At 36.4% G+C, this 23,488-nt stretch overlaps 1 protein-coding gene across 3 annotated transcripts in view; it reads left to right on the top strand.

Moving 5' to 3' along the window:
- IQCB1 (IQ motif containing B1) overlaps positions 1-23,488 on the top strand; it is a 67,256-nt gene that overhangs the window by 1,305 nt on the left and 42,463 nt on the right. For all 3 annotated transcript variants that reach the window (XM_025990151.2, XM_025990152.2, XM_025990154.2), the window contains exons 3-7: positions 2,321-2,432; positions 2,862-3,024; positions 5,208-5,337; positions 15,061-15,154; positions 19,999-20,098. In XM_025990151.2, the coding sequence (XP_025845936.1) occupies positions 2,333-2,432; positions 2,862-3,024; positions 5,208-5,337; positions 15,061-15,154; positions 19,999-20,098 (587 nt within the window). In that variant the 5' untranslated portion in view covers positions 2,321-2,332. The remainder of the gene's footprint in view (positions 1-2,320; positions 2,433-2,861; positions 3,025-5,207; positions 5,338-15,060; positions 15,155-19,998; positions 20,099-23,488) is intronic.

The following is a 23,488-nucleotide window of genomic DNA, read 5'->3' as shown; positions in this document are numbered from 1 at the left end:
CAGGGAGCCCGACATGGGACTCAATCCCAGGACCCCAGGATCACACCCCCGGCCTTCGGGGGCTAAACCACTGGGCCCCCTGGGCTGCCCCTGGAGCCAGAATTTTTGTATTTGAACCCCAGCTTCATACTTTACAGTGTGACTTCATGCAAACTAAAGAATGTTCATCATTAAAATTGGGGGGGGGGATAATAGTACTTCCTCCTTAGAGTTGTTGAGAGGGTTAAGTGAATTAATACATGAAAGGATTTAAAACCATTCACAGCACACTTCAAATGGTTACCATTATTGATGTGTAACCCTACTGTCCGACAACATTTTTTTATTTTATTTTTTATTTTTTGAAGATTTTATTTATTTATTCATGAGTGACACAGAGAGACAGGCAGGGACACAGGCAGAGGGAGAAGCAGGCTTCATGCAGGGAGCCGGTTGTGGGACCTGATCCCGGGACTCCAGGATCACGCCCTGAGCCAAAGGCAGAGGCTCAACCGCTGAGCCACGCAGGCGTCCTTCTGGTAACATTTTAGAACCATCCTTGGTTTCTACTTTCTTTTCAAAACCTTTAGTTATTCTAGAAAGTAGGAATTGCTAATTTGTTTACAGATAAGAAAACTGATTCAGAGAAGCCCAGTTTTCTGACTATGCGGTCTGTTTTCTTATCATTTGTGTTATCTATTTGGCACTTAAAGTAGTTTATATAATTATTTTATATCACATATGTGTATATATGTGCGTGTATACTTTTTTCTTTCCCAAACAGAACATGAATATCAGGGACTTTGGTCCCATATAAAATTCTTGTGACCCATGCATCCAACATTGTGCCCTACGCATGTGTTTGGTGATGATGATAATGTTTCAGGGGTGTTTTTTTTTGTTTTGTTTTGTTTTTTTTGTTTTTTTTTTTTTAGGGGTGTTTTAGTATGTTAACCAGAGGGCAAGAACTGTGTTTTAAGCCTATTTTACTTAAAAAAGACTACTAATTAGAAATCTGAAGTTTTCATATTGTAATAAGGAAGAAAGCAGAGAGTCAAGAAATTAAGCTTTGAAATGCCCAAAGTTTGTGCATTTATCCCTTCTTTCAACATATATTTGTATAACATATATAAAACTTTTTCATACAGAAAAGTTTTAGTAAATAAAATTGGGATGCGTTTTTTGACTTTAAAATAATGGATTTTATGTACTCTTCTGTTTATAGACAAGCTTCTATTTATGTTATAATTAACATCTCATTTCCAAGTTGTGTGTTGGAGATCAACACACAACAAGACCAACGCCAGGTTCAGTGATTCATTGGGAAGGCTCACAGTTCTTAAGATATAATCAGATTCATAACTATGATTTTTTTCAAGATTTATTTATTTATTCATGAGAGACAGGGAGAGAGAGAGACAGGGAGAGAGAGAGAGGCAGAGAGACAGGCAGAGGAAGAAGCAGACGCCTGCGAGGGCCCGATGTGGGACCCGATCTCCGGATTCCAGGATCATGCCCTGAACCAAAGGCAGACCGCTCAACCACTGAGCCACCCAAGAGTCCCATGGCTATGATTTACTACAGTGAAAGGATACAAAGCAAAATCAGCACAGAGAAAAGGCAAATGAGGCAAAATCCCAAGGAAAACTGGTGCAAACTTCCAGGAATCTTCTCCCCATTAATTCACATTTGACACACTTAATTCTTCTATAATGAGTTGTGACAGTTTGAAGTGTTGTCTACCAGAGAAGCTCACTGGAGATTCAGTGACAAAGGTATTTATTGAAATATGATCATGTAGGTATCCTCTACTACCTAGTACCAGAATTCCAAATTTCTGGAAGGAAACAGACATTCTGCATAAACCACATTGTTTTCACACTTTGGGCACAGGGAGCCACTCTTACTTGGGAATCATGGAAACCCTCTGAAATCCAAGTTCCTAGGCACCAGCAGGGCCAATCTTGTCTCGGGTCTATTAGCTCTTTTCTGCACCCAGTGTCTCTTTTATGATAAAAGAAAGCAGTTTCTATCCCTGGATTATTGTGCAGATCAGAGAGAGTGAATGTGGAGCACCTAGCACTTCCTGACTCTTGGTGCACAATAAATAATATGTACCGTAGCTGTCACAGTAAGTTATAGGAGTTTCTAGCTCTTTTAGAAATATTCTAGTTAGAAAAACCAGAATCTACTTTAAGGAAGAAATTGAAAAATCTACCTTTTACTTCTCAAAGCAAGCAAAGCTAAAGTTTTATTTGTATTGAAACTTTTTCAAACATTATTTAGGGAGCAAATATTTTAGGGCTGTTTGACCTTTACCTTTCTGTCTGTCAAAATATAGGTGATGTAAGAAATGAAGCCAACAGGTACAGACCCAAGGATCTTATCTCTAGCTGCTGAAGTTGCAAAAAGTCCTGAGCAAAATGTCCCTGTTATACTATTGAAGTTAAAAGGTAAGAGAATCTTGGAGCACCTGAGGGTGCAGTTAAACATCTGACTCTTGATTTTGACTCAGGTTGTGGTCTCAGGACTGTGAGATCAAGCCCTGTGTTGGGCTGACTCAGCACATAATCTGCTTAAGACTTTCTGTCTCTCTCTCTCTCTGCTCCCCCTGCCCCAAATAAATAAATAAATCTTAAAAAAAAAAAAACTAAGAAAATCTTTTTGTGATTGGCTAACATTGTTTAACAAAATAATTCTATCATGGATATAGTTTTGGCATTGGTTTCTAATTTGTTCAGAGAAATTTTAGCATTGTGACAAAGCAGTAATTTTTTTTTCCTTTTAAAAATATTTTTGGTTGTTATTCAGACTATAAAATACACAAAAAGCTCTTGGATTTATTGAGCAAAAATAAGTATATTTATTTCCTTTTCCCTTAGAAATAATAAACAACACACCTTTAGGAAGCTCAGAGTTGAAGAAAATCAAACAAGATATATATTGTTATGACCTCATTCAGTATTGCCTTTTGGTGCTCAGTCAAGATTGTTCTCGAATCCAGGGAGGTTGGACTACAATATCCCAACTTACACAGATATTAAGGTAAAAATGAAGCAATAAGTCCATTTGTTCTTGAGGGATATAGTAGTAGATTCTTATTTGCCATTTGCTTCTTTTTATTTTTCTGATTAATAGCACTGGCAACTTTCTGTGTGGTAGGTTGTTGTACTTTACCTTCATACCATATATTATTGTTTGTAATTAAATTTGTTAGTATTTCACCATCTAAAATTTTGCTGCATAAGTCCTAGAAAGACGGTGATCATGTCTTTTGCTCACCACTCGGTTTCAAGAACCTAACAGACTTTTTATTGACTAAAGACTATATGAAGAAATGAAGATACTAAGGCACTGTCTCTACTGGAAAAACTTACAGTAGAGAGGAGATGAATTGATTTAGTTATCTCAATTGTATATTTCATTAAGTAGCCCAAATTCTGTCGATAAAATTCAAAAGCAGCATTTACTGACCTACTGCCATGCTAGAAATTGAGAGAAAATACCAAAATTGTTTGTTTTTAAAAGAGGCAAAAAATAAACCAGTTGTTCACAGTGCCTAAGCTACTCCTAATTAAGTAACTAAAAGTATGCATTATTAATTGGATCTTACCTTTCACAGCTGCTGTTCCTAATTTGTTACTACTACATAGTAGTAGTATAGGTGTATAGTTAGAAAAAATAATTAACAAGTGTATATAATGTTCTTTTTTATATACTTTTCAAAGATTATTTCCTTAAGTAAATAAAGCCTTTGTTTTCATTAGATATGTTAGCTTATGAAAATATTTATTGAGAAAGGCTCTCTGGGGTGGAACCCGAGTCTTAAGAAATCCCCATGTTTGTGAATCTACAAAAACATACTTTTCATTTATTAATGTTCACAATCAAAATAGATACTCTTGGATAATTAACTTTTAGAACCAAAGTAAGAAGAGAAACTGACAGGGCACCTGGGTGGCTTAGTGGTTGAGCATTTGCCTTTGGCTCAGGTCATGATCCCAGGATGCTGGGATTGAATCCTGCATCGGGCTCCCCACAGGAAGCCTTCTTCTCCCTTGCCTATGTTTCTGCCTCTGTGTGTCTCTCATGAATAAATAAAATCTTTTAAAAAATGAGAGGAATTGACATATGTGAGCATTTGTCCATTAACTTTAGGACTGATGTGCAAAAAAATAAAAAATAAAAATAAATAAAATAAAAATTTAAAAAATTAAAAAAAAAATACATTGAGCATTAGCCAGTTAAGTTTTTAGCATACTCCTATGTAATCACTATTGATTATCAGTGTCTTCACTTATGTTGAATAGCCTCTGACAGCAATATTTACTCATTAGAGATCATTCTTGGGTTGGGGGGACTCTTGTTAGTTTTAGTCTACACAAATACATTTTATTATCGAGGGTTTGAATATACCCATTTTATATCCAGGGAGTGACTTTTATGTGCAGTTTCAAAGGACTCATTTCTCTAAATGACTTTCTCCTTTAATGTAGATTACAGTTAGATTTTTACTGTTTATTCTTCTGCTATAAGGAATATGTAGTCAGATGTTTTGTAGACTTCTTAGAGTTGTTGGAGAGTAGAATTGGTATTAGCGTGTTTGATTTCTTAATCGATCCCTTGCAGACTAATCCTACCCAAGGTATTTTTTAGCAATTAGCACAAATGATTTTCATGAATTAGACTCCAAAGGTATTATATTGCTTTTAAAGTGAATGCTTTTCATTCACTGAAAACTTGCCTCATTTCTCTTTATTGTGAGTCAAGTGTATTTTGTTTTCCAAAAGATTGACAAGTAGCGGGCAGCCCTGGTGGTTCAGCGGTTTAGTGCCACCTTCAGCCCAGGGCCTGATCCTGGAGTCCCACGTCGGGCTCCCTGCATGGAGCCTGCTTCTCCTTCTGCCTGTGTCTCTGCCTCTCTCTCTCTCTCTTCTCTCTGTGTATTCTTATGAATAAATAAATAAAATCTTAAAAAAAAAAAAAAAAAAAGATTGACAAGTAGGATTTTAGGACATAAGAGTCCTGGCTCTAAGTATAGGCAAAGTCCACACCACTCACTTTTCTAGAAAGTTGTATGTTAATTTTCCAGCAGAAGTTCTTTTTTAACTTGGCAACAAAGGAGATAACTGAAAATTCTCGCACAATGTTGTCTAGAGAAGATCTGACATCTAATTGAAATTTATAATTAACACAAACTGAGTCACAGACTTGTGCTCTTATTTCAGCCATTGCTGTGTGGGCTTGGAGCCAGGAGAAGATGCAGAGGAATTTTACAATGAATTACTCCCATCAGCTGCAGAAAATTTTCTGGTTTTGGGGAGACGTTTGCAAACATGTTTCATCAATTCAGCTAAGGTATATGTATTTATTTAGTGTTTTATTTATTTATTTATTTTTTATGGGTGTTCAATTTGCCAACATATATAATAATACCCAGTGCTCATCCTATCAAGTGTCCCCCTCAGTGCCCGTCACCCCGTCACCCCCACCCACCTCCCTTTCTACCATCCCTTGTTCATTTCCCAGAGTTAGGAGTCTCTCATGTTTTGTCTCCCTTTCTGATATTTCCCACTCATTTTTTCTCCTTTCCCCTTTATTCCCTTTCACTAAAAAATATTCCCATATTTTTTCTCCTTTCCCCTTTATTCCCTTTCACTAAAAACTATTCCCATATTTTTTATATTCCCCAAATGAATGAGACCATATAATGTTTGTCCTTCTCCAATTGACTTACTTCACTCAGCATAATACCCTCCAGTTCCATCCATGTTGAAGCAAATGCTGGGTATTTGTTTCTAATGCCTGAGTAATATTCCATTGTATACATATATCACAGCTTCTTTATCGATTCATCTTTCGATGGACACCGAGGTTCCTTCAGTTTGGCTATTATGGACATTGCTGCTCTAAACATCGGGGTGCAGGTGTCCTGGTGTTTCACTGCATCTGTATCTTTGGGGTAAATCCCCAGCAGTGCAATTGCTGGGTCATAGGGCAGATCTATTTTTAACTCTTTGAGGAACCTCCACACAGTTTTCCAGAGTGGCTGCACCAGTTCCCATTCCCACCAACAGTGCAGGAGAATTCCCCTTTCTCCACATCCTCTCCAACATTTGTTGTTTCCTGCCTTGTTAATTTTCCCCATTCTCACTGGTGTGAGGTGGGATCTCATTGTGGTTTTGATTTGTATTTGCCTGATGGCAAGTGATGCAGAGCATTTTCTCATATGCTTGTTGGCCATGTCTATGTCTTCCTCTGTGAGATTTCTGTTCATGTCTTTTGCCCATTTCATAATTGGATTGTTTCTTTGCTGTTGAGTTTAAGAACTTCTTTATAGATCTTGGATACTAGTCCTTTATCTGATACGTCATTTGCAAATATCTTCTCCCAATCTCTAGGTTGTCTTTTAGTTTTGTTGACTGTTTCTTTTGCTGTGCAAAAGCTTCTTATCTTGATGAAGTCCCAATAGTTCATTTTGCTTTTGTTTCTCTTGCCTTCATGGATGTATCTTGCAAGAAGTTGCTGTGGCCAAGTTCAAAAAGGGTGTTGCCTGTATTCTCCTGTAGGATTTTGATAGAACCTTGTCTCACATTAAGATCTTTCATCCATTTTGAGTTTATCTTTGTGTATGGTGTAAGAGAATGGTCCAGTTTCATTCTTCAGCATGAGGATGTCCAACTTTCCCAGCACCATTTATTGAAGAGACTTTTTTCCAGTGGATAGTCTTTCCTCCTTTGTAAAATATTAGTTGACCATAAAGTTGAGGGTCCCCTTCTGTATTCTCTATTCTGTCCCATTGATCTATGTGTCTGTTTTTGTGCCAGTACCACATTGTCTTGATGACCACAGCTTTGTAGTACAACCTGAAATCTGGCATTGTGATGCCCCCAGCTATGATTTTCTTTTTTAAAATTCCCCTTCTATTCGGGGTCTTTTCTGGTTCCACACAAATCTTAAGAGAATTTGTTCCACTCTCTGAAGAAAGTCCATGGTATTTTTGTTTTGTTTTGTTTTGTTTTGTTTTGTTTTAGTCCATGGTATTTTGATAGGGATTGCATTAAACATGTAAATTGCCCTGAGTAACATTGACATTTTCACAATATTAATTCTTCCAATCCATGAGCATGGAATATTTTTCCTTCTCTTTGTGTCTTCCTCAATTTCTTTCAGAAACGTTCTGTAGTTTCTAGGGTATAGATACTTTACCACTTTGGTTAGGTTTATTCCTTGGTATCCTATGCTTTTGGGTGCAATTGTAAACGGGATTGATGACTTAATTTCTCTTTCTTCAGTCTCATTGTTATTGTATAGAAATGCCACTGACTTCTGGGCATTGATTTTGTACCCTGCCACACTGCCAAATTGCTGTATTAGTTCTGCCAATCTTGGGGTGGAGTCTTTTGGGTTTTCTATGTAGAGTATCATGTCATCCGCGAAGAGGGAGAGTTTGACTTCTTCTTTGCCAATTTGAATGCCTTTAATGTCTTTTTGTTGTCTGATTGCTGAGGCTAGGACTTCTAGTACTATGTTGAATAGTAGTGGTGAGAGTGACATCCCTGTCTTGTTCCTGATCTTAGGGGAAAGGCTCCCAGTGTTTCCCCATTGAGAATGATATTTGCTGTGAGCTTTTTGTAGATGGCTTTTAAGATGCTGAGGAATGTTCCCTCTATCCCTATACTCTGAAGAGTTTTGATCAGGAATGGATGCTGTATTTTGTCAAATGCTTTCTCTACATCTACTGAGAGGATCATATAGTTCTTGTTTTTTTCTCTTGCTGATATGATCAATCACATTGATTGTTTTATGAGTGTTGAACCAGTCTTGCATCCCGGGAATAAATCCCATTTGGTCATGGTGAATAATCTTCTTAATGTATTGTTGGATCCTATTGGCTAGTATCTTGTTGAGAAGTTTTGCATCTGTGTTCATCAGGGATATTGGTCTATAATTCTCCTTTTTGGTGGGTTCTTTGTCTGGTTTCGGAATTAAGGTGATGCTGGCCTCATAGAACGAATTTGGAAGTACTCCATCTCTTTCTATCTTTCCAAACAGCTTTAGTAGAATAGGTATGACTTCTTCTTTAAATGTTTGATAGAATTCCCCTGGGAAGCCATCTGGCCCTGGACTCTTGTGTCTTGGGAGGTTTTTGATGACTGCTTCAATTTCCTCCCTGGTTATCGGCTTGTTCAAGTTTTCTATTTCTTCCTGTTCCAGTTTTGGTCGTTTGTGGTTTTCCAGGAATGCGTCCATTTCTTCTAGATTGCCAAGTTTATTGGCATATAGCTGCTCATAATATGTTTTTAAAATCGTTTGTATTTCCTTGGTGTTGGTAGTGATCTCTCCTTTCTCATTCATGATTTTATTAATTTGAGTCTTTTCTCTCTTCTTTTTAATAAGGCTGGCTAATGGTTTATCTATCTTATTAATTCTTTCAAAGAACCAACTCCTGGTTTTGTTGATCTGTTCCACAGTTCTTCTGGTCTCAATTTCGTTGAGTTCTGCTCTTTATTAACTCTCTTCTGCTGCGTGTAAGATCTATTTGCTGTTTTTTCTCTAGCTCCTTTAGATATAAGGTTAGCTTTTGTATTTGAGTTCTTTCCAGTTTTTGAATGGATGCTTGTATTGCGATGTATTTCCCCCTCAGGACTGCTTTTGCTGTATCCCAAAGATTTTGAATGGTTGTATCTTCATTCTTATTAGTTTCCATGAATCATTTTAATTCTTCTCTAATTTCCTGGTTGACTCTTTCATCTTTTAGCAGGATGGTCTTTAACCTCCACATGTTTGAAATCCTTCCAAACTTCTTCTTGTGATTTAGTTCTAATTTCAAAGCATTATGGTCTGAAAATACGTAGGGGACAATCCCAATCTTTTGGTATTGGTTAAGCCCTGATTTGTGACCCAGTATGTGGTCTATTCAGGAGAAAGTTCCATGTGCACTTGAGAGGAATGTGTATTCAGTTGAGTTTGGATGTAATGTTCTGTAGATATCTGTGAATTCCATCTGGTCCAGTGTATCATTTAAAGCTCTTGTTTCTTTGGAGATGTTGTGCTTAGAAGACCTGTTGATTGTAAAAAGCGCTACATTGAAGTCATCAAGTATGTGCATTATTATCTAAGTATGTCTTAACTTTGGTTATTAATTGATTGATATACTTGGCAGCTCCTGCACTCGGGGCATATATATTGATGATTGTTAAGTCCTCTTGTTGGATAGATCCTTTAAGTATGATATAGTGTCCCTCTTCATCTCTCACTACAGTCTTCGGGATAAACTTTAGTTTATCTGATATAAGGATGGCTACCCCTGCTTTCTTTTGAGGACCATTTGAATGGTAATGGTTCTCCAACCTTTTATTTTCAAGCTGTAGGTGTCCTTAGGTCTAAAATGAGTCTCTTGTAGACAGCAAATAGATGGGTCTTGCTTTTTTATCCAGTCTGAAACCCTGCGCCTTTTGATGGGGTCATTAAGCCCATTCACATTCAGAGTTACTATTGAAAGATATGAATTTAGTGTCATGATACCTATTCAGTCCCTGTTTTTGTGGATTGTTCCCTTGGACTTCCTCTTTCTATTACAGAGTCCCCCTTAATATTTCTTGGAGAACTTATTTGGTGGTCACATATTCTTTCAGTTTCTGCCTATCTTGGAAGCTCTTTATCTCTCCTCCTATTCTGAATGAGAGTCTTGCTAGATAAAGTATTCTTGGCTGCATGTTCTTCTCATTTAGGACCCTGAATATATCCTGCCAGCCCTTTCTGGCCTGCCAGGTCTCTGGAGAGGTCTGCTGTTAATCTAATATTTCTCCCCATAAAAGTTAGAGATTTCTTGTCTCTTGCTGCTTTAAGGATCTTCTCTTTATCTTTGGAATTTGCAAGCTTCACTATTAAATGTTGAGGTGTTGAACGGTTTTTATTGATTTTAGGGGGGGATCTCTCTATTTCCTGGATCTGAATGCCTGTTTTCCTTCCCAGATTAGGAAAGTTTTCAGCTATGATTTGTTCAAATACATACTCTGGACCTCTGTCCCTTTCGGCGCCCTCGGGAACCCCAATTAAACGTAGATTTTTCTCCTGGGGCTGTCATTTATTTCCCTTAATCTATCCTCATGATCTTTTAATTGTTTTTCTCTTTTTCCTCAGTTTCCCTCTTTGCCATCAACTTGTCTTCTATGTCACTCACTTGTTCTTCTACCTCATTAATCCTCGTCGTTAGGACGTCTAGTTTGGATTGCATCTCATTTAATTGATTTTTAATTTTTGCCTGATTAGACCTAAATTCTGCAGTCATGAATTCTCTTGAGTCCTTTATGCTTTTTTCTAGAGCCACCAGTAACTTTATAATTGTGCTTCTGAATTGGCTTTCTGACATTGAATTGTAATCCAAATTTTGTAACTCTGTGGGAGAGAGGACTGTTTCTGATTCTTTCTTTTGAGGTGAGTTTTTCCTTCTAGTTATTTTGCTCAGTGCAGAGTGGCCAAAAACAAGTTGTATTGGGAAAAGGAGAAAAAGAGAGAAGAGAAAGAAAAGAAAAAGATTAAAAAAAGGGAAAGAAAAAGAGAAGAAAGGGAAAAAAGGGGGGGAAGCAAACAGAAAACAAAAAACAAGGGGGAGTATCCTCTGATTCTATTTACTGTAAATCCCTTGACTTCCCCTGGAACTTTCCAGTGCTGCTTGGTCAATAGTTTGTTTTTCCTCTGTCTGTGGAGCTGGTCTTCTGGGGGAGGAGCCTGCTGTGCTGATTCTCAGGTGTGAACACTTGGGGGAGCTGCTGAGTCCCCTGCATGGTACAAGGCTCAGTGAAAGTTGTTTAACCTGTTTATCCTGTGAGGCCACTATGAAGCTCAGTGGGGGTTGTTTATCCTGTGAGGCCCCAGGAGGAACAACAGTGGTGGCCAGCTCTCCAGCCCTGGAGTCAGCTCCCGCAGTAGCTACCGGAGCTCTCAATCCGCAGGGGCTTGGATGCTCCCGGGGTTGGGCGGATCTTGGGCTGTATCCCTGGCGCCCTGGGCTCCCGGCCTACGCTGTTGGAATCGTGCTCTCTCCCGCGCAGCCCCCTCTGAGCAGAGCCTCTGCCCAAGCCACCTCCAAGCTGCTCCCGGGGTCCAGCTGGGTGCACACTGCAGCCCTTTAGGGAGCCCCGCCATGAGGTGTGGCGTGTCCTCCCCGGAGCCTGAGGGCATCCCCGCCCCTCCTGAGATCCTGCTCCAACTCCCTGCGAGTGACTCTCTGTCCGGGAAGATTGGTGAAGCTCCTGCTTCTCTGGGGACGGGGCTTTCCTGTCCTTCGGGCACTTGCCGATTGGCCTTAGCCCAACTCTTCGCAGGGCCCCTCGCCCTTGGGTGCCTTTTGTCCCCCACAACCCCCGTCTTCCTACCTTGATAGAAGTGCTAACTCTTCTCACTGTAGCATTCCAGCTCTTCTCTCTTTAAATCTCAAGCCGTAGGTTTTCAGGATGATTTGAAAGTTATCTAGGTAATTTTGTGGGGACAGGTGACTTGGGGACCCTACTCTTCCGCCATCTTCCTACTCTTCCTATTTAGTGTTTTAATAGCCAGAATTCTTGAGAAGATGTTCACATGTGTAGTATTTGCCTGAAAGTACAATTAGCATAGTAGATTGAAGCATTTAAAAATTACAACAAAAAGTAATCTCTATATGTGAAATTTTAAACTGCTGGCTAATGCATTCTGTATAACTTTTTGAAGGATCTGCCTTCTGCGTAATTTTGAACAGCACAGCACCCATAGACATTTATTTCCATAGCATCTTCCAAAAACATATCTTCCACTTAAATTAGCAGTAGAGGAAAGTATTGTTTTGTGGCCTAGCACTTTTCTAATAGCTTCAGTGGCAAAGAACAATAAAGGTTATTTGTTTTATTTCTTCAGACTTTCTATAGTTGAAATATTTCAACCTAAGCATAGGGCTTGTTCAATCCAACAAGTATTTCTTGGATCAATTATGCTAAATGTTATGTGTATCTTTTTTTTTTTTAACCCATGGGTTACTTACAAGTATGTTGCTTAATTCCCAAATATTTTAGAAATATTTTGTTTTTATTTGAATTCCAGCTAGTTAACATGCAGTGTAATATTACTTTCAGGTGTACACTTTAGTAATTCCACAGTTCCATACAATACCTGTTGCTCATCACAAGTGCATTCCTTAGTCTCCATTATGAATTTAACCCATCCCCCTAACAACCTCCCCTCTGGTAACCATCAGTTTGTGCTCTGTAGTTAAGAGTCTGTTTCTTGGTTTACCTTTCTTTTTTCCCCTATGCTGGTTTATTTTGTTTCTTAAATTCCACATAAGAGTGAATTTTCTTGATGTTTTACTGTTACCAGTTTCTACCTTAATTTTCTTGTGGTCAGATAACATACTTTATCATTTCAATCCAGACTTGTTTTATGGCCCTTTTATCTTGGTGAATGTTTCATTATAAGTCCTTGCTTTGCACTTGTGCCATCTTAATTGAATCTCATGCATATCAGAACCACGTAAAGATTTTGATATGCACAAGTTTCATTTAACAGGGTACCATGCAAAAAGCAAGGACTGCCTGTATACTTGAATGTGAACTCTGCATTTGTTGTTCTGTGAATGTCAGGTCAATCCAGTTATAGTATCTATTGGAATCATAAGTTTACAACGCTGAAACTCTTTTATATTGTAGTAGTTCTTGGCTATGAATACATTTGGGCCTACTGCTATATTAAAGATTGAGCAAATTCACTATTTTGTGAATTATGAAGAGAAATAACTAAGTCATCATAGGATATTAAATTCCATTTAGAGTATTTTAAGTATATAATGAATAGACACAGTGTTGTACTTAATGCCTAGGCTAATAGAATAGACAGGATTTTTAGATATTCCTTATAGAAAACCTAAGACATGTATTTTTAATTAAAAAAACCCAACCAGTTAAAAAATTATGAGTGAAATTGAATGAGACATATAATATGGATAAGATAGTGATTTGAGTATATGAAGTATTATTGGCAGAATTAAACTTAGAGTATAGGCTTTCTATATAATAGGTCAGAAATTCTTCCAGCATCTCCATTGGCATTTTGAGGGATGTTAGCATTAAATAAATTTTGCCTCTCGGCTAGATTTAATTAATTCGAGTTAATTAAAGTGTCACAAGCTATGGGAATTTGTGTGAGACTTCATTTCTCTTCCTGGCTATGCCACAAACTAATCTTAGGCAGATTACTTGATTTCACTATACCTCAGCTTCCTCCTTTGTAAAATGATTTCTATCTCATGAATAGCTCAGACTATTAAGACAGCTTTATATTTTCTTCAGAGTACTTGTATTGAACATAAGGAGCAATAGTAATTACATTCTTTTCACTTATATAGTCATTGATACTTTTCATAATATCTTCCTGTTCTTTATTGTGTTATTTGTATAGAGACTAAAAACTTTTTTAGGGGACGCCTGGGTGGCTCAGTGGTTGAGCGTCTGCCTTCGGCTCAGGGTATGATCCTGGAGTGCCAGAATCAAGTCCCACATCAGGCTTCCTGTATCCAGCCTGCTTCTCCCTCTGCCTGTGTCTCTGCCTCTCTCTCTCTCTCTCTCTCTCTGTGTGTGTGCCTCTCATGAGTAAACAATTAAAATCTTAAAAAAAAAAAAAAACTTTTTTAGTAATACATCAAAGGGGATAAACCACCTACAGAAGAGGGCTGAGGGCCACCTTACCACAGGATAAAATTAAAATAGGGCTGGAGATTACAAGAGAACTTACTAGTTATATCTGCCTAGGTGTTTCCCAATCAAAAAAAAATTTAATTAGCTAGCATATGGATAGTAGGTCACATGGTGATGCAGACAGGTTAAAATAATACACACACATACATATATATGCATACATAGGTACACATGTGTATATTTACATTTTTATATGCCATAAGAAAAATAATCTATCCCAAAATTTTGAAATGATTTAAGGATAAGTTTTCTTAATCAGTCTTAAAAACCATGAATTTACAGGTGGCATTATCTAATGGATTTTTTAAGGAAAATAGGAAGTCTAGGAGCCCAACATTATCTTGATGTAATGTGACATTTCTTTCTTTTTTGTTTTTTGAATTTTTTGATTGTTGTATTTAAGTTAGCATATGTCTGTTTAAGCACCTATCTAACCCTGTGCTAAAACAACAGGAAGAAAATACTTGTATTATTACAAAGAATAATCATTGCAATCATAATGCTGTCATCATTAGTTTTGTGCTAGTACAAACATATAAGACATGGATAAAATTAGTGGCCTTTTTACAACTTTCCACTGAGGTTACATGGCCCCAAATGACAGAATTATTAATGAAATCTGCTTCTTATTTGCCACTGTGACACATATTCTAATCTAGAATAATTTCTCACCCTACTTTCCAGAAAGGAAAAAGTATAAAATAATTGTCACTTATTTGTTGAATAAATACAGATTGAACATTTACGATGTCAGAACTGTTTCAGACATTGAATGTTTAGTGGAGAGCTAAGTAATATGGTCTCTGCTCTCATGGAGTCATAGGTTAGAAGCTACAACTGAAATGCACTAATAATAATGCTTTCCATGCTGACACATTTGCATAGAGCAGTGATTTTCAACCCGACTGCATAACCAAATCACCTACTCAACTTTGTAAAAATACGGATGTCTGGCTTTGACTATAGAGATTCAAATTCAGTATGTTTGGGTTAAAGCCTATACATGGGTATAGGCTTTTTTGTTAAAAAAGGAAAAAAAAAAAAAGCTCCACAGTGATTTTGATGCATAGCCAATGTTGAGAAATCCTAGTATATCAACTTGTAGTTCTTAAAACATGTAGTCTCATTTCACCTCTGGGTAACAACCATTTCTCTAGTAAGTAGAGTAGGTATTACTAGACTGTAACACAAGTTTTATAAATTGAGAAACTAAAGGCTACAAGATCATGAATAACTAAGTAAGATGAGGAACCAGGTCCTCAGACTCCCCAGAGAGAAGTTTCCCTTCTTTTTTTTTTTTTTTTTTAAATAAAGCAATTACAGAAAAGTAAATTTGGTTTATGTGTGTATTAAGGGTGAAGAAAAAGATGAATTACTACACTCGTTCCAAATTGTGACCGATTCTCTCTTCTGGCTCTTAGGAGGCCATGTTCAACTCATCCAAAATGGTAAGAGAAAAGATTTTTAAGGTAACTGATAATAGGGGCAGCTGGGTGGCTCAGTTGGTTAAGCGTCTGCCTTCGGCTCAGGTCATGATCCTGGGGTCCTGGGATCAAAACCTGTGTTGGGCTCCCCACTCAGCAAGTTGCCTACTTCTCCCAGGCCCTCTACTTCTCTCCCTGCTTGTGATCATGTGTGCTCTCTCTCTCACACAAATAAATAAATAAAATATTTTTTAAAAAAGATAACTGATAATAATTGTAAAGTACTTGCTAAGTTGATTTTTGTCTTTAAAAATAAATACATCATTAACTATACAGATAACCACAGTTAAATGAAACTACCCTGAAATAACTCGACACACAAAAATAAAAGCCCATTTGGACATTCCAGCTTTAAATAGCTAATGTTGACAATGGGACTATTAAGGAGAACATTGCTTAAATATAATTTTCTTCTTAGTTTTATCTATTTAGCAAATCAAAGTTAAAGATTAATGATAATTTTAACAATTTAGGGGAAAAAGTTTTCTAAGTTCCAAAGATTATGCCTGTGTTTTAGATTTACTGTGAGAAAAATCCTTATTATATACAGAGTAGATATGATTTAATTCACAGCCTAACTGTTCATGTAAGAGTAAGCTTTTATGTATTGACATTTTTACTGAATTTATTTATTTATTTATTTTTTAAAATTTATTTATTTATCCATGTGCAACACAAAGAGAGACAGAGACACAGGCAGAGGGAGAAGCAGGCTCCATGCAGGGAGCCCAATGTGGGACTCGATCCCGTGTCTCCAGGATCACGCCCCAAGCTGCAGGCGGCACCAAACCGCTGCGCCACCGGGGCTGCCCTTTTACTGAATTTAAAAGTTATTTTATAGGGTATTTCTACATTATATTGAGAAATATAGATATGTGTTAGTTTTACATAATGTTTTACATTATGGTTTTCCCAGTCTTAAGACTGGGAAAGTAATCTATATTGATAATTGTGGCAACATTTGTGTCTTCTTGAAAGAGTCAGTCTAAGATAAATATAATTATATAAGAACATTGACTTCTTTTCTTTTAGAAAGTAATAATTGAATTTTTAATTTTAATTTAATTTTTTTCTCAGAATTATGAATGCACATAAAGAATCAAACATTTCTATAAGGATTATTAAAAACACAATCCCTGACCCCTGTACCTCACTTCATTTCCCATTTTCCAAAGGCAACGACTTTCAATTATTATAACTAATTGGTAATTATATCCATTTGAAGCTAAGTAGATGCAGAAACCAGGTCCTTTGATTCCCCAAAGAATAATCCCTCTCTCTTTTCTCTCTCTCTCTTTTAATACTTAGACACTTCCTTTTCTTTTAAAACATTACCTATTAGTTTCCCAATATTAAACAAATATTATTACCAAGTTCCCAATTTAAACAACTTTTACCAAAAATATATTTAGTTTTACTATAGTGGAATGCAAAAGACCTAGTAAAAAGAGAGACAACAGGAGCGAGGGTACCTGAATAATTTTTTAAAAAATAATAACTATAATAAAAGTGACAGTATTCCTCAGGTCAATCTGTAGATTTAAAATATCAATAATGGGACTCCTGGGTGGCTCAATTGGTTAAGTGTCTGCCTTTGGCTCAGATCATGATCCCAGGATTCAGGGATCAAGCCCACATCTGGCTGTCTGCTTCTCCCTCTCACTCTGCAAGCTGCTCCCTCTGCTTCTGTGCATGCATGCTCTCTCTCTCTCAAATAGATAAAATCTTTTTTAAAAATATCAATGTTTTAAAACTAAATGCTGTAAAATTCGTATACAAAATAAATGGTTACAAAATTGGGGTCTCCAATAAACCTTTCTCTAAAAAGAATTAGCTTTTTGAAGAAATGGCTATGTCTGGGATACAAAATATGCAAGGTAAACCTGAAATATTTTGAATAGTAGATAGAAAGGATGCACTCAAAGTTTATTTGGCATTCTGTGAAAAGCACTCGGGAGCCGAGTAAAGAGGTTTCTAATAAGGATAATAACTACTGAGGATTAAAACACATCAGATATAGTGAGACTATTAAAAATTACCATTTTAGGGAGCCAATTCATTTTGAAAACTGGTCAATGAAGAATCCAGTATTTATCTTGCCTTTTCTTATGTATTGATGAGGAGAAATTCATTTTTATAGAAGAATTCCAACTTATAGGTGAAAAAGGTAGGATAGAATATCACCATTGTCCAACTATTAATGAAAGAACAAATTTAGGAATTAATCATCCGGGATCCCTGGGTGGCGCAGCGGTTAGCACCTGCCTTTGGCCCAGGGGCGCGATCCTGGAGACCTGGGATCAAATCCCACGTCGGGCTCCCAGTGCATGGAGCCTGCTTCTCCCTCTGCCTATGTCTCTCTCTCTCTCTCTCTCTCTCTCTCTCTCTCTCTCTCTCTCTCTCTGTGACTATCATAAATAAATAAAAATTTTTAAAAAAAGGAATTAATCATCCATCACTGTCAAAATTTCACAAGTACTACTTAATGGCTCATCATAACCTCACATATGAAATGTAGATGTCAAAAATTCAAACTTGAATCATTTTGGCCCCCAGCTCCAATTATCAATTTATAGAAGGTCAAAGAAACATTATATTACCACCCAGGAATGCAATTAGCAAAACTAGGTAGTGGGAGGCTCATAGGACAATTGACAATTTTGTCAACAAATAAATTGTAAGGAAAAAAAAAAAGTAGAGGAGTCGTCCACGGATTAAAAAAATTGAGGGGGATCCCTGGATGGCTCAGTGGTTTAGTGCCTGCCTTCAGCCCAGGGCGTGGTCTGTAGTCCCAGGATCGAGTTCCACATCAGGCTCCCTGCATGGAGCCTGCCTCTCTCTCTGCCTATGTCTCTACCTCTCTCTCTCTGTGTCTCTCATGAATATATAAATGAAATCTTTAAAAAATTTTTAAAAATAATAAATAAATAAAAGAAATTTGAAAGATAACCAATTACAATGTATAATATATGCAATGTGTGGATCTTATTTGGAGCTTGATTTAAACAGACTTAAAGGGCAGCCCCAGGGGCCCAGCCGTTTAGCGCCACCTTTGGCCCCGGGTGTGATCCTGGAGATCCAGGATCAAGTCCCGCTTCGGGCTCCCTACATGGAACCTGCTTCTTCTCCCTCTACCTGTGTCTCTGCCTCTCTCTCTCTCTCTCTCTCTGTCATGAGTAGATAAATAAAATCTTTAAAAATAATAATAAATAAAAATAAACAGACTTAAACACAAACACAAAACAATTGGAAATTGGAGCATTGGTGGAATATTTGATAAAATTAAGGAATTATGATTATATAGTTTAGACAATAGTTATGTTTTATTTATTAATAATTCAAATCTTTTGGGAGTATGTATTGAAATACTTGTGGATAAAATAATTTGATATCTTAGATTTGCTTCAAAATAAAATGGGAGGCTAGAAGTAGATGGGCCAGGTGAAATAAGATTGGCCATAAGTTGATCATTGTTAAGGTTGAATGCCTGGTACATGCAGAGTCATGATATAATTCTCTCTGGTAGGTTTGAAGTTTTCATTATAAAAAATTTAAATAAATGGGCAAAAGTATCAGTTTTTATTTCTGGGACTGTATAGTTATTTGACACTCAGTGAAACAACTACACTTATAAAAAACAGTAGGGACTCCAAAAATAAATTGTTTAACAATACAAACATTGTAAAAATAAAATGGAATGACTGTTTAATAAATTATTTTAGTATAACTTTTTCCAATATAGAAAAAGATCGTATACTACATACTACATGAGTTCAGTGAATTCAGTTAAAAGGAGTTAATAAAACATCTATAAGTAGACAAAAATGAAATCATACACTTATCCAAAAGAATTTTTTTATTATTGGAGTAAAGAAATAAGAAGCCATAGAAATATTTAATAGTAGTGGAATTGACTTTTCTTGCAGTTGTTAAATGTTTAAAAAGTGATGTTTAGTAAAATATTGAAGTATTGGATTCCATAAATAGAACAGTAATTAATATGTGAAAGAAATCAAATATGTTCTCTCAGGAGAGGAAAAGAGTAAAGTTGTTTCATGGAAGCTACAATAGTACTCACAGGTGTGCCTTGCCTGCACACTTGATCCCACTTTAATTAAAATTCTGATCAGTTAATGGAGACGGAACAAGAAACTGACATTTAGTGGAAACCTACCCTCTTTAGGACATTTCTGCAGTAGTCTGAGAGAGCTATTCTAGCTTTATAGATGAAGATGTAAGTGTTCTGAGAGGCTAAGTAACTTGCATAAACATCTAATGTCAGATCTTCATAATTGGCTGCCCAGGGCCTAAAAATTATAAACAAATAAAAAACAAATGTTTTTTTGCAAGTAATAATTTCATTATTATTTAAGATAAAATATTAGAAGACATGGTACAGTATGTAAAATAATCCAGTGTTTTAAGGTTGTAAGCCACTGTTTGCAGTCATATATATCATTTTCATTCCTTCATATCGTCTCTTCTTTAAGAGAAATTTCATTTTATTCACTGAAATTTATAGCTAGAAAGAGATTCAAATTTAGGATATGTTTTATTTTGTTTCTAATTTAATGAGAGATAACAGAGTCTTAGCTTAGTATTTGTGGATGTTTTCTATTTACATTTTTCATAAAATGGAATGAGTTTTTTATGGTAACTTAAAAACCACTCATCTTAAAATCTTTATTGTAAAGTATACAAAAGCAGGAGTGTTAGTAGAAATGGTAATACTTGGATTTGGTTTTGAAAGGACAAATGAATCCCAACTGTATCATAGAATCCTTAAATATATTTTTCTCTTCTTTTAGTACTACAAAGTGATCATTTCTTGCACTTACTGCAAACTGACAATGTTCAAATAGGATCTACAGTCATGACTATGCTACAGAACATACTACAGATCAACAGGTGATTTGATTTTACAAAGTATTTATCAGAGTATTTACAATTTTTAACTTTTGGTCCAGAAGCATTACCAGTTTTATTCTAGTTTTGCCAAAATTATCAATTACATATGACTTGTAAGTGATACTTCAAGAGCTCTGTATTATCATTATCATTCAGAAAAAAAGAATATAAAATACCATCAAAGACTGGAAGTATATTGTTGAATTGGTATCTCAGAGCTTAAGAAGATTTTAGACCATTCTCAGGCTTAGAGGAGAAATATGGTGATACCTGAAGAAAAGTATTGAAATCACAATAAAAAATGCCTACTCATATTTTATTTAGCAAACTGCAAGCTTACTATTATGCCAGGTACTTCAGAATGGCATAAAAGAACTAACTAACAGGCAATTTTTCCAGGTTAAAATGAAAAAGAGGGTATACATGTTGTAATAATTGACTCTTCCAGTTCCATATGGATTTATTAAGCATCTACTGTGTGCGAACTATGTATCTGTCATTGAGTTCCCAAAGTTGATTAAGATATAAAACTTGCCTTTAAGTAGCTTATGGTAAAGTGTAAAAGATCAACCCATGAACATAATTATATGTAACATATCAAGTTGCATTTGTAAAAGTGTGCACAAGTATTAGAGGAGCTCCTATCCTACACTGAAGGATGATGCTTCCTGAAGAAGGTAACATCTGAGGTGAAACTTTAAGGATGAAAAATTAGCAAGAGAGGAAGAAGAGAAAGCAATATTTCTAGACAGAGCTAACAATGTAAGCAAATGCACAGAAATAAGGAAAAATGTGCTGAGGATAAAAAGTGGGTACAAGTCATCGTTGCTAGCATTTAAAGTATGGCATGTGGAGGTGGCTGCCAAGTTCTGCAGACTTAAGTCATGAAGAGCTCATATGCTGTGTTGAGGAAATTAAATCTTATCTGTAGGTAGTGCGAACACAGAAGGAGTTTTAAAGTGAATAAAAATAAGTATATTTCACTTGTATTACTCAGTTCACTATGTGGAGGAAGAATTTAAGGGGGAACAAAAGTCTAGACAAAGAAGACAATTAGAGGAAGCAACTACAGTAATCCAAGTGAAGTAATAAAATCTTGGCCTTGGGCACTGGTACCAAATAGATTTTAAAACAAATGGATCTTAAAAACTAATGAATTAAAATTATCAAGATTTCACTTCCACTTGTGTTTGAGATGGAATAATAGAAATGGATTTACCCTTCCACCTTAGAAAACAATAAGCAGCCAGTTTTTAGGAAATTAAGTTAATGAAAGAAAGTGAGTCATAGGGAGAAGGAATGAATAAGGTGAGCTTAACAATTTTTCTCACTCATAACATTGAAAGGATTCCAGACGGTGGCTCAGGGAGGAGTATCCTAGCCAGGCTGAGTTGAAGAGGTAGAGATGAGAGTTTGGGGAGAACAAAACAGCTAGAGTTCACAAGACAAACCATCAAAGAAAGAGCTACATGCTAAGAGAGAGAGCCCCAGAGGTCAGAAAATCTCTTTCAGTTATTTGATAGAGTACTGATTGGCACATGGATATAAGGAAACTACTCAATGTTAGAGAAAATAATAATCCAAAAACAGTGGAAAGGAACAGTACCAGAAGTTCACACAGAGCCAAGAATATTGCCAGACTCCCAACAGCTGAAGTGGAAAACCTCATGAATAGTGGAACGTTGGATAGAGTACCCAGGAAGGTTTCATCTCAGTACTGGGGGATAATTAGCACTAGATCGAGTGCTATTTTGGACCATCCAAACAAAATAAAAGCAGAACCCAAAAGGAGCAAATTATTTCCAAGTAACTGCTCTGGTTTCTAAAACTGGCTTTGTCTTAAAAATCTTTATGAATAGGTATACAAAGGCGGAAGTTTAGCAGAAGTGGTTATGTTTTGTTTGGGCTTTAAAAGGATGAGAAAATCCCACTTGTGCCATCTTTGTTTTGATCCCTTTTTTTCTTCTTCCTTTAGTAATGTAAAGTGATGATTTCTTACAGTTATCACAAACTAAAAATGTTTAGATAGGAGTCTAAGCATCTAGAGTCACTACAATCGCAGTGATGCTCTAGAACATACCACAGATTAATAGGTGGCTTGGTTTTGTAAAAAGTTACTGATATTTTAGTTTTGGTCAGAACCATTACCAATCTGATACCAATTTTATGAAATCCTTGGTTGCATGTGATTTGTATATGGAATTTGAAAATTTCTAACCAGAAGAAAACTCAGAAATATTTTTAGGAATATACATATACCTAGCATCCAACAAGATGAAATTCATGCAAGTATCAGGCATGTAAATATGCAGGAAATCAGGACCAATTATGAGAAGAATCCGTTGACCCAGACTGACATATATGTTAGAATTAATAGGACATTAGGATAGTTACTATGACTGTATTCCATATTTTCAAAAAGTTGAATAGAGACCTATATAAGACCCAGAGTGAACTTCTAGATAAGAAAACTACAAACTAGATATGAAAAATACACTGGATAGGATTGACAGCAAATTAACATAGGAGATTAGCGAACTTGAAGACATAGCCATAGAAACAATCCAAAATTAAACAAAAGAGGGGATCCCTGTGGGGGGGGGGGGTTGTCAGCAGTTTAGCACCTGCCTTCTGCCTAGGGCATGATCCGGGAGTCCCGGGATCAAGTCCCAAGATCGAGTTCCCCATCAGGCTCCCTGCATGGAGCCTGCTTCTTCCTCTGCCTATGTCTCTGCCTCTCTCTCTATGTCTCTCATGAGTAAATAAATAAAACTTTTTAAAAAATGAAACAAAAGGAACCAAAAAAGAAAAACACATCAGTGAATTAGAGATCTGTAGGACTATTTTAAACAACTTTATATAGGCATAATTAGAGCACCTGCAGGAGGTGTTGGAGTCAGAAGAAAATATTTGGAGAAATAGCGTCTAAAATTTTTCCAGATTTGATGAAAACTATGATCTTGCACATTCCAAAAGCTCATCAAACCCCAAGGACAGTAAAATATGACACCAAATACATAGAAATCAAAGCAGTAAAGCAAGAGAAAATCTTAAAAGGAGGCAGAGGGGGAAAAAAGACATTATATACAGAGGTATGAAGATAAAAATGATGGCAACTTTCTTGTCAAAAACAATGCAAAGAGAAAGAGTTGAACAATATCTTTAAAATACTGAAAGAAAGCAACATCAAACCTAGAGTTTTATACCCAGTGGAAATATATTTCAAAAACAAAGGCAAATACTTTTTCAGAAATCACCAGGAGACTCAGTACAAGAAATGTTGAAGTCCTTCAATCAGAAGGAAAGTAGATCTGCACAAACTATTGAAGAATATCAGAAATGATAATCATATAGCTAACTATAAAAGATATTTTTCTTATGGTAATGTAA

Source organism: Vulpes vulpes, chromosome 1 (genome assembly GCF_048418805.1).
Source record: "Vulpes vulpes isolate BD-2025 chromosome 1, VulVul3, whole genome shotgun sequence".
Taxonomy (NCBI): Eukaryota; Metazoa; Chordata; class Mammalia; order Carnivora; family Canidae; genus Vulpes; species Vulpes vulpes.
Note: the sequence above shows the minus strand (reverse complement) of the source record. Positions and strands in the feature narration are given on the sequence as shown.